This window comes from Saccopteryx leptura, chromosome 6 (assembly GCF_036850995.1).
Source record: "Saccopteryx leptura isolate mSacLep1 chromosome 6, mSacLep1_pri_phased_curated, whole genome shotgun sequence".
In the NCBI taxonomy this organism is placed as follows: Eukaryota; Metazoa; Chordata; class Mammalia; order Chiroptera; family Emballonuridae; genus Saccopteryx; species Saccopteryx leptura.
Window position 1 is genome coordinate 188,163,650 of NC_089508.1, and position 11,319 is coordinate 188,174,968.

At 58.5% G+C, this 11,319-nt stretch overlaps 1 protein-coding gene across 1 annotated transcript; it reads left to right on the plus strand.

Annotated features, from left to right (window-relative positions):
* Positions 1–3,419: 3,419 nt before the first annotated feature.
* On the plus strand, positions 3,420–5,634 carry TLX3 (T cell leukemia homeobox 3). Its single transcript, XM_066343169.1, has 3 exons — positions 3,420–3,855; positions 4,209–4,452; positions 5,424–5,634. Exons 1-3 carry the CDS (start codon positions 3,435–3,437, stop codon positions 5,632–5,634), a joined length of 876 nt encoding a protein of 291 aa, XP_066199266.1. The 5' UTR covers positions 3,420–3,434.
* The last annotated feature ends 5,685 nt before the right edge of the window (positions 5,635–11,319 follow it).

Genomic DNA, 11,319 nt, shown 5'->3' on the forward strand with positions numbered 1-11,319 from the left:
AGTCAGGTGCACGTGGGAGTCTGTCTCTCTGCCTCCTGGCTTCTCACTTCAGGAAAAAAAAAAAAAAAAACATTTGGCCAAAAAAGTGCTTAAAGGTAACTTTATGGCCATAAATAGCTTTTTTTTTTAAAAAAAAAAAAAAAGAAAGATTGAAAAAAATTAACTAAATATTTACACCAACAAAGAAATTAATAAAAATGAATCAAAATATTCCTGAAAGATGACATAAAAAAAGAAAACAATGAAATAAACATAAAATAAACTAGGCAAACTTTTGGCAAGTAAGGTCAAAAGGCACAACTAAATAAAGCTGAGAACGAAACGCAGGTGATAGTAATTCAGCTTCACAAGAGAGTTTCAGACGATGAGAGAGTATTTCCACAGTGTTATAACAATGAATCTGGAAACTTGGATGAAATGGATAATATTCCGGGTACTGGCTTCCACATTTGAATGTGCATCAGCGTCACCTGGAGGGCTTGTTAAGTCAGACTGCCGAGTCCCACCCCAGCTTCTGAGCCCGTGGTTCTGGGCCGGGGTCCAAGACTGTGCATTACTAACGAACCCCTAGGCAAGGTCGCTGCTATTGCTGCTGGTCCAGGGACGCATTTTGAGGACCACTGTCCCAGGGCTTATAACTGCCCCGTTTGCTCCCCTGCCAGACAGCTCTGCCCTGTCTGGATTGGGAAAGGGGGTCTGTGACTGTTGGCCCGAAGTGCCCACTGCTGGGTGACGGAAACCTAGGGTCTCAGAAAGCCATGCCCGTGCAAGTGAGGTGGAGCCCTGTCCCCGCCAGGCGCTGTGCTGAATGCTTCCACCCGGAAGAGTTTATGTAATCCCAGGACGCTGGTATCTTTGCTTTATCAGACAGGGAAACAGAGACACAAAGAGGTGGGAATCCAATTCCTCCGCACTGAGCCACTCTCCGTGCCCTGGGAGTAATGTCCATGTCACACCTTCCTCCTGAATTCTGTGCCCACATTCTGCCCTGTGGGGTGGGCCTCCTATCCCAATTTAACAGACCAGCAAGTGGCAAGGACAGGACAGGCCTGGGACCCAGGGCTCTGGAAGCCAGAAGGACAGTGGAACTAGTGAGGCACCAACACCAGCCCCCGAGTGGGATGGCTGGAGTCCCACGAGCTCTCTGACCCTCAGTTCCCTCATTGGGTAGACACTGCGGTCAGTAACAGTCCTCTCCTCACAGGATCCTTGTGAGGGACAAGTAAGCGCCACTTCCTGCCTGGCACACACCAAGTCCTCAGCCTGCAGTGGCCGTGCTGCTGTCCTTGAAGTATTCTTATCCAACTGCCTGTTTCTACCAGGCTCCTCCACCGACCCCATCCCACTACTTCTCTCAGCCCCCTGGGGGTAGCTGCTACCCTTTCTGTCTCACAAATAAGGAAAGTGAGGCTTCAGCAGGGGCAGTGAGGGACCAAACAGCTCCCGGACAACCAGTGGCAGAGCCCGGATTGGAAGCGGAGGCCCCCAGCTCCAGAGCAATGGTTTCCACTCCAGATGAGGGATTCTGCCTGCGGAGGGAGCGGATGAGGCCCAGCCCAGGCTGCACTCCTCACCCCTCACTGTTCAGCAGCCTCCTTCTCCCCACCCAGCAGTGAGGTTCCGCAAGGGCCAGAGACTTGCCCAAGGTCACACAGCCGATAGTAACCTAACTCAGAGACCCAGGCCTTAAGATTGCAAATCCTGTAGCCTCTCGTTTGCAGATTATTAAGAAGAAACCCCAACATGCTTCCTCCTCCGCTTCCTGGTTTTCTGAGACTGAGCCCACGGGAGACAAATACATCCTTCTCTCCAAGATGCGGAGCCTCCGCAAAGAAAATAAAACTGCAAACAAATGAACAAGAATCATAACATTCATCCATCAACCATCACGCTGGGGGGGGGGGGGGTTGGGGGGAACAGCCGCTGGATGTCCAGTGTGCAGGCCCTAAGCCCTGGGCTCACGACAGTCCCCCAATGCACGCACTGCCTTCTTTACAAATAAGACTGAAGCCTAAAGAAAAGACACGGACTCACTTGCTCAAGGTCACTCAGCTAGGAAGTGACGGACCCCAATTAAAACTCATGTCTGGCCGACCGCACATCCGACCTCTAGGCACCTCCGCAAGGCGGGGGCCGTGAGTTAGAGGCCTGGCTAGGGGGTGAAGCAGTCGGTTTGCACCTGGCGATTTAAGAACTAGCGGGTAGAAAACTATTCTGTGTGTCTCCCCCAGGGAGTGGGGTGACCGCCCCGCGTGCCGTCCCGTCCACAGTGTGCCCCTCGGCCTGCACGGACAGACCCCGAGGGCGCGAGCAAAGCAGGGAGCGTTTCCAGCGCCCAGGCGGCACTGGAGCGAGAGGAACTCGCTGCTCTTTACCCAAAGAAATACCGCTCTTTGCTCTAAATATGAACCATCCTCGCCCTTGTCCTTTGGGAACCCTAGGTTTCCACACCAGCCGCGCCAACGAGCGGGTCCCACGAGCGACCAACAATCCCGTTATCTTGCTACGAATTTCGAGGGGCCGGATCCCCGCTCCCCACTGGGCAACCCCAGGTCCCTAGCCCAGCCGGGCCTGGCACGCGTGGGCACCTGTGAGTCACTCGTCGGTACGCCTGGCGGGAGCCAGGGAGTGTCTCCAAAGTGGTCGCGACGCCGCGGCCGAAGGCCAGGCGGGGCTGCATTCTGCCCACGCGGGTCGGTGTCCTCTGGAACGCGGAGCACGCTGCGGTACTCGCGTCACCCCTCGCGCCAGGAGCGCGGAGCTTGCGTCCTGGAGCGCGCCCCTTTCGTTGCTCCTGTAGCGCTGGAGTGTCCGAGACGCTTCCGCGTATCTGCAGGGTCGTTCCGGGGTGGCAACGCCATTGCAATCGAAAGGATTCTTAGGGTTTGGTTTATGCTCAGATAAAAAAAAAAATTTGGAAGAAAACGAAAACCCCCTCATCAAAGGAGAATTTCACTAGCAGAGCATCCTGACAGGCCCCGCACGGCGGCGGGGAAGCGGCCCAGACCCGGCGGAGCGGGGAGCGTCTGCTAATTGCAGCTTCGTTAGATTTCGGATTTGGGAGGCTGCGGTTCGGGCGCTAATATCCGCCGCCCATTATCCAGGCTAATAAATTTGACCTATTGTTCGTTTGTTAAAATGATGTCACCTTGGAACAGTCCCTAAGCTCCTATTTCCATGAATTAGGCCTTTATTGAAAGCCGGGAGCCAATGGGAGGAGAGAGGCTTGTTGATCGCAGCCAATGGCTGCGGCGGGAGAGGAATTAGCAGCGGAAACTCCAGGTTCGGTTCAAGAAAGATGACACAGAGCCTGTCGGGCCCGCGCACTCTTGGCAAAGTTTCAGTGCGAGGAGAGGCGCCGGGCGCTCCATGGCCGCGCCGTAACGGGGACCCAGCCGCCTCCCCGCCCAGCCCAGCCCTTCCGCCCGCCCAGGATGGAGGCGCCCGCCAGCGCGCAGACCCCGCACCCGCATGAGCCCATCAGCTTCGGCATCGACCAGATCCTCAACAGCCCGGACCAGGACAGCGCACCGGCCCCGAGGGGCCCCGACGGCGCCAGCTACCTGGGAGGGCCCCCGGGGGGCCGTCCGGGCGCCACATACCCGTCTCTGCCCGCCTCCTTTGCCAGCCTCGGCGCGCCCTTCGAGGACGCGGGATCTTACAGTGTCAACTTGAGCCTGGCGCCCGCCGGCGTGATCCGGGTGCCAGCGCACAGGCCGTTGCCCGGAGCCGTGCCGCCGCCTCTGCCTAGCGCACTGCCCGCCATGCCCTCCGTGCCCGCGGTCTCCAGCCTGGGCGGCCTCAATTTCCCCTGGATGGAGAGCAGCCGCCGCTTCGTGAAAGATCGCTTCACAGGTGAGCAGGGCGGGCGAACAGTTGCTGGGCCTCGGCCCTCCCGGGGCCAGAGGCGCCACGCCCTATGTGCTCCACTCCGGGAAGCAATTCCGGAGGCCCAAGCGCGGCGGAGGCCTCAGTGCCCGGTGCCCCGGACAACCGCAGGGGGGAGGAAAATCAGGGAGTTCGGGGAAATAAACCTCTGCCCAGGGAATAGGGGGGCATCTCCCAAGCGGCTTGGTGCCGCTGGGTACGCAAGGGACCAACGAAATAGCTGAGCGTTCTGCGCCCCACCGGGCGGCACGGGGTCTTCATGGGCCCTGAACGGCAGTGGAGCCGGGCTGGGCCTCAGGGGGCCTCGTGTGTCTCCGCAGCGGCGGCGGCGCTCACGCCCTTCACGGTGACCCGGCGCATCGGCCACCCCTATCAGAACAGGACGCCGCCCAAGCGTAAGAAGCCGCGCACATCCTTTTCCCGGGTGCAGATCTGTGAGCTGGAGAAGCGCTTCCACCGCCAGAAGTACCTGGCCTCCGCCGAGAGGGCGGCGCTCGCCAAGTCCCTCAAAATGACGGACGCGCAGGTCAAGACCTGGTTCCAAAACCGGAGGACCAAGTGGCGGTGAGCGAGGCCCAGCCTGGCCCACCCTGGGCCCGCCCTCAACCCGCCCCACGCCGCAGCTCGCTCTCTGCCCATCCGGCGCGACCCCTACCCCGCCTGCCCGGCCAGGGCCGCGCGTCTCCCCCACCCCTTTCCCCGCACCTTCGTCCCAGTAAAACCTTCCCAGGTTTTACTCTCCCTTCTCTCCTTCCTGTCAGCCTGTGTTTCCGTCCCCACTCTCTCGAGCCTCGGCTTCTCCTCCATAGCCATTCCTATGTTGTTGCTCTCTTGCTCCTCTCCAACTCTCTCCGCGTCTTATTGCATCTCTTTCGCTCGCTCGCTCGCCTTCCTCTCACCTGCCTATTCCCCAACCCCCCTCCCTCACCCCCGGGGGCTCCTCGCACCCCCCTTCTCCCTCCTGCTGGTCTTCTCGGATTTCCAACCATCGCGTGGGCTCCGGCTTCCCAACCCGACTCCAGTCCCGTGTTTATACGATCCCTGTTTCCATCCAACCCGTGAGCGGCGAAGCGTCCTGAAAGAAGGGTTCGAGCGAGACAGGGCCTGAGAGAGCTGGATGAGGCTGACCCCGCCCGGGGACCGCGCACGGGTGGTGCAGAGCCAGCTCGCCCACCCGCGGAGCCCAGTGGCTCGGGGCTGCCCGCAGGGCCAAATCAGTTACACGTCCGCCCTGCCCTTTTTTGTCCCGCAAAAGAAACAATCTTTGTTGTTGGCCAAGTCACCATACCCAGGCGTGCAGGTGGGCAGCGGGCAGAGTCCCCTCCCAGAGACCGCCCGATGCACCACAAACACCAGCGACCCACCCACGCCCGGGGCGTGCAGGCCGCTAGCGCACAGAGCGGGCCGGGAAGCAGACGGGCTGCGCGCCCGGAGGCTCCCGGCTGGCCTCGGCTCCCGGGAGGGCTGGAGGCCCGCTGGCGGCCCCGCCGGGCCGGGCGCCTGACAGCGCTGTCCCTCTCCCTCCCCCGGTGCAGGCGGCAGACGGCGGAGGAGCGGGAGGCGGAGCGGCAGCAGGCGAGCCGGCTCATGCTGCAGCTGCAACACGACGCCTTCCAAAAGAGCCTCAACGACTCCATCCAGCCCGACCCGCTCTGTCTGCACAACTCGTCGCTCTTTGCTCTGCAGAATCTGCAGCCCTGGGAGGAAGACAGCTCCAAAGTCCCCGCCGTCACCTCCCTGGTCTGAGCTCCCGGAGCGCAAGGTCGCCAAGGATCGCTGCCCCCACGCGCTGGGGCGCCTCGGGCCACCAGCCGGGCTGGGGGGAAACCGGGGCCGAGAGGGGACGGGGCCGTCCAGCTCTCGGAGGCCCGGGGCGCGGCCGCAGGCCCGCGGGCCGCGGAGGGGGCTGGGCCCGGGCTCCGCGCGGCTGCACAATCGAGCCCCCGCCCCGCGCCCAGTTCCGCCCCGGGCCCGGGCCTGACAAAGAAAGCGCCTTACGTTTCTCCGCCCCACGCCCGCACCTCCGGGCCGGGCGCCTGTATTATACTTTGTACTTTTGCCCAAACGTGTAAATAATAAAAGTTTCGGCTTTTTTTTTTTTTTTTTTTTTTTTAAGAAGCCGGCCACCTGCTTCCCTCGCGAGGGCCTCTGAAGGAGGGGCGGCTGGCCAGGTGGTTAAGGGAAGCGCCGGGGGCTTGGGGCAACCCTGCGTTTAGGCAGGGTCCGCTCACTCCTCTCCTTTCCGTTCCTTTTATTTAAGTCGTTTTTATTTAATAAAAAAAGTTAGCTATTTCACTTAACGCCGCTTTTATTTCGTTTTCGTTCCAATAATGCTCGGCGACCCCTGTGGCCTGTGCCCACCACTACGGCGGTTAGAGGCCGCGCGAGCCACGGTGTGTGGGGAGCGTTCACTTCTCCAAGGTTCATCCGTATTCGGCTCAGCTCGAAGCCAGAGGCAGCCCCGCGGAAGGATCCGCGGCGCAGGTCAGTGCGTGTCGGCCGCCCGCAGTCGGGGTGCCCGCGGAATGGGATAGGGTGTAGGTGGGAAGAAGAACCCTTGGCCTAGAACAGGGGTCCCCAAACTGCGGCCCCCTGAGGCCATTTATCCGCCCCCGCCGCACACCCGGAAGGGGCACCTCTTTCATTGGTGGTCAGTGAGAGGGGCATAGTTCCCATTGAAATACTGGTCAGTTTGTTGATTTAAATTTACTTGTTCTCTATTTTAAATATTGTATTCGTTCCCATTTTGTTTTTTTTTTACTTTAAAATAAGATATGTGTAGTGTGCATAGGGATTTGTTCATAGTTGTTTTTATAGTCCAGCCCTCCAACGGTCTGAGGGACAGTGAACTGGCCCCCTGTGTAAAAAGCTTGGGGACCCCTGGCCTAGAAGTGACCAGCGCCAGAGTTGGGGAGTGAAAGGCCACCCCAGGTCAAATCCTCCCTCCTAGGGGGTGGTAGGCACGTTGATCTCGAAGGTCAGGAGATACAGGACCTGCCCACCACACTCCCCAGGCGGCAACCCACTGTCCACTGTTTTTCCAGTGAGGCCTAAAAGAGACCTCGGGCGGCCCCACCTGCTGGCAGTAGGCGACCTGGGCGCCTTGCGGGAGGGCTGTGCTTAGAGTGGGTGCGCATTGTGGGTCTCCAAGTACTCATCGTCTGGGTGCTTCTACAGCACACAATCGCAGGCCACCCGCGCTTTTAGGTTTCATGGGTCCACAACAGGTAGAGCGTGACGTCATGTGATGTCACTGCAGCCTCTGTAGTGGGGGGCAGCGCCACGACTGCCCAGAACCCCAAGCCCCGATGTGAAAAAGGAGTGGCCCAGTCCACCCCTCGTTACCTGGGCTCGAAAGCAAGAAGTTTGGGGATCATGGGGTTGGCAGCAGGTGGCCCCTTCCAGCCAGGACACCCTCCAAGCGGCTGTGAACATTTCCTCTTGCTTTTTTAGTGCTTTTTCTTTTCATCGTTCTCCCTTTCCGTCTTTTAATTTTTTTTTTCTCTTACTTCTGGCCTCTCCATTTCTATCTCTATGTTCTCTATTCCCTCCTCTGTGTTCCTCTCGGTCTCTGTGGGACTGTATCTTTTTCCATTTCTTTAAAGTTCTATGCTTCTCTATACAGTTAGTTTTCTATTGCTTTTAGTTTCTCTGACTCTTTCTTTGTCATCTCCTCTCTTCCTCGCCCTTCCTCTCTCCGTTTCCGACTCTGACACCTCCTGTCCCTAGGTTTCTCCTTCCGTCTCTCTCCTCTTTTGTCCTTTTTGTTTTGCTCTTTCTCATCCTTACAGATCTCTTTGCCTCTCTCTCTCTCTCTGTCCCGCTCCTTGCCTCTAGGCTGGGGTCCCAGTAGCTCCCTGAACTAAACCCACGGGGCGCTTTTCCCGAGGCCTAGTAGCAGCCTCGCCCTCCCCTGTTGTCCAGCTCCGAGAAGCCACGCAGGCACCCTGCGAGATCCGGGGTGGGGCGCCTTCGTTGTACCCGGACTGTAGGATTGTCTGCACTGGCCGGGCGGGAGGAACAGGAGGGAGTCTAAGAAACACAGCTGGGTATCCCAGCGTTTCTGCCCTCCCCTCCACCTCCAAGCTCGACTAATCTGGAAGCTGGGTCTCCGGGGACTTCAAGACATCCCAGAGAGGGCCTAGGGCGACTCGGAGATGCTTGCCTCTTCCGTGGGTGTTTACCTGAAATGTGTCTGTCTTCTCCGCTGAAAAGCCTGATGAACGCGGTCATTGGCATGCGGAAGGTTGGCCCTTTGGCTGGGGACTTGAGCATCCAAGAACCAGAGCGATTTTTTTGTTTTGTTTTGTTTTTTTGCCGTTGCTGGCCAAACGAGTAGCCTTTTCTTCGGGGACTGCTGTCACTTTCCAATTTCCCTCGCTTTCATTCTATTTCTCTATAACAGTAAGCTAAGTGGAATTTTATAAATCATTTTTGTGGTTTTGCCAGGGTGACCCTCGATTTGGGGGCTTTTTTGAGGGGGAAACACGTGCGTATTTTTCTTTCTCTCTGTTGCCTCGCTTTGCGTAAAAGGTCTCAGACCGCGAGGACCAGCCCAGGTCGGGTAGGCCCAGGGATGGGGACCCAGTCTCAGTGCGGCCCTGGGGGGGCCCAGGCCTCCCCCTCCCCGGGGTCTCTGCGGCGTTCCCCCTTTCTGAGAACTTTGCTAGACCCAAGGCCTGCCCAAGCAGAGACGGGTCAGGAGGCTCTTCGAGTGAAGGGGTTGAACCCACTTGTGTGGGGCCTGGTCGCCGCTCTGTGCCCACCCAGAGCGGTGCGGGCGCCCCCAGCGCGTTGGAGCGATTGCTGAGCTACGCGAGGGTGTTTGAAGTGCCTGCCGCCTCCTCCTGAAGCGTAAAGCCTGGAGGTCGCTACTTTCCACTGTGGCTGCGCCATAATAATAGATCCCGAGGACGCAGAGTTGAGGGACACAGTTCCCAGTCCCGTCCCCTCCCCCACCCCACCCCGTTAGGAGGGGAGGCAGAGTCGGGGCGCAGAAATGTCCGGATCAGGTAGTAGGCGCCCCCAAGGCTGTTTTAGGAGAAAGACCCAGGAGGAGGCCAAGAGGCCCACACGGGCTTCTACGCGATCCTCACCCCACATTAGGGCCACTTTGGCCCGAGGAAGCGGCCGAGGCTCCGGCGAGAAGTCACTGCCCTCTGGGCCAGAGCTGGGGGCCCGGAGCTGGAGACGTCGCCCCGCTGGCCTCCCCCGCAGCTTGCCCTGGCCTCCGTTCGAGAGTCTCTAAAGCCGAACCATTTTAGCGACTCAGGACAGGGAGGCAGGAGGCAGCCTCCCGGCCAGGAGGGCTGGTCCTTGATGGCCCTCCTGACGCGCAGGTCTGGGGGCGTCGCCCGCAGATGGGGAGGCCTGGGTCCTAGGAGTCGGCAAAGCGGGTCAAAGAGGATCGAGGCTGCCCGGCCCAGGACGAGTAGTCAGGCCCCGCGGCGGTGGCTCTGGAGTTGGGGAGGGGGTATTGCAGTGGGACCTGGTCGAAACAGAGACAGACAGACAGGCCGGCACTCGCGGCCAGCATGTGGGAGTGACTCCCCTTCCGCGGACCCCTGGATAGCACCGCCGGGAGCCGCGCGCCTTCTGTGCTTTACAGAGACTGAACCACATCTCTACCAGGCGGGGATGCTTCTCCCCACTTTACAGTTGGAAAAACTAATGCTCCACGAAGTTCAGAAATTAGTTCTGGGTCGCGCAGTGGCAAGGACCTGCGCTCTTGCCTCCAGACCACGAGCTCTCTCTAACACTGGGGAGGAAAGAGAGGCTTTGCCCAGGGAGGGCTTCGGCGGCGGCCCAGCGGCACCTGTAGCCGCCCTGACCCGAGGCCCGTGAGTCTAGGTGGGCAGAAGCCCGCTCCGACTTGGGCGGCCTTGGTCCGGGAGTTCCTAGGTGGACCAGCGTCGCTTGCCTCCCCCGCCTGAGCGCGCGCCTCCGTGCAGGAGCTGGGAGACGAAGGCGCGGCCGCCTCCGATCAGAGAGGAGACCCGGAGGCCCCGCTGCGCCCCTGGGCCAGGCAACCTACGTCCGCAGGCCTTGGCGAGCTGCTGGAAGCCGAGGCGCTTGGCGCGGACCCCCGTCCGGAGGACGCGAGACCTTGCCAGGTAGATTCGGCCGCCGGCTATGCGGTTCTCGCAGCCGGTGCGCGTCTGTTTCGCAGCGCTTTTCGGAATGTCGTCTTCCCGCCGAGACCGCCTAGCCTGGGACCCGGCCTAGGTTGCGACAACACTGAAGGTTCCTGGGAACCTTCGCCAAAATCCTAACCTCGGCCTCAGCGCCGCTAAAACGCAGCCCAAGGCCGAGAGCGGCGCGTGGCACGGGAGCTGCGTCCCTGAGCGGTGGCGGTGCCTCCACGCCCTAGGAAGGCTTCTAACGAAAACTCCGCGGGCCGCGGCGAGGTCCCCTCATTCCCAAGCGTCCACTTCTTTATAAGCGTCTCCTCTCAGCGACGCCCAGACCCAGTCGCGAAATTTCTTTTAGTTCAGACACGCAAAAGCCGGCCTAATTGCCACAGTGGTCGGTGCCTTCCCTCCTGTCACCCTGCCGCTGGTCCACGGAGTCCGCCGCTGAATTCTGTCACTCCCTTGCCGTGTGGCCATGAACGAGTGACCTATCTCCGTGCTTTGGTCTCCTCATCTGTAAAATTAGGACTCTCTAGTCATTAAGGACTCTTCCAGTGAGAGTCAGAAAGAAGGAAAGAGAGAGGGAGAGAGAGAGAGAGAGAGAGAGAGAGAGAGAGAGAGAGAGAGAAAGGAAGGAAGGAAGGAAGGAAGGAAGGAAGGAAGGAAGGAAGGAGGAAGGAAGGAAGGAAGGAAGGAAGGAAGGAAGAAAGAAAGAAAGAAAGAAAGAAAGAAAGAAAGAAAGAAAGAAAGAAAGAAAGAAAGAAAGAAAGAAAGAAAGAGAAAAGAAAAGAAAGAATCTATGGCTTATAGTACAACTGATTATCAATTTATTATGAGAACAGAATCATTTCAAACTATATTTATAAATCAGAAATCTAATGGCCTGCCTTCTGACCAGGTAGGGGTTTCATCAGACCATGAATGGGCAATGCTCCCCACTTCCACGGATTGTCCCGCCGAGATCACTAAAGGTGAGGTTGGCAGAGAAGTCTTCTGGAAACTGGGCCTGGCTTGATCTGGTGAGAGGTGTCAGCATCCTGGTGTTACCTGAGATCAGTGGCCATGATCTGCCTCTCGCTTTAGTTGAAATGATCCCACAAAGTTGTTCTTGTGTCAGACCAGCTGCCAGTGAATGAGTTAGTTTATTAAACCTCTTTCACATGTTCCCAACTGATGTGAAGAGCCAGGGGTTGGGAGAGAAGAAAAAAATATATATATTTTAACAAAATATTTAGATCAGAGGATTTTACACCTTCCACTATCCCATTGAATTCCTAGAAAGGTCCTGCGTTCCCTTTCT

Bases quoted from the DNA above. Each gene is read 5' to 3' on its own strand.
- TLX3 (XM_066343169.1), top strand. From the start codon at position 3,435: ATGGAGGCGCCCGCCAGCGCGCAGACCCCGCACCCGCATGAGCCCATC. The intron at 3,856-4,208 runs GTGAGCAGGGCG...GTGTCTCCGCAG, and splicing joins CGTGAAAGATCGCTTCACAG to CGGCGGCGGCGCTCACGCCC. The intron at 4,453-5,423 runs GTGAGCGAGGCC...CCCCCGGTGCAG, and splicing joins AACCGGAGGACCAAGTGGCG to GCGGCAGACGGCGGAGGAGC.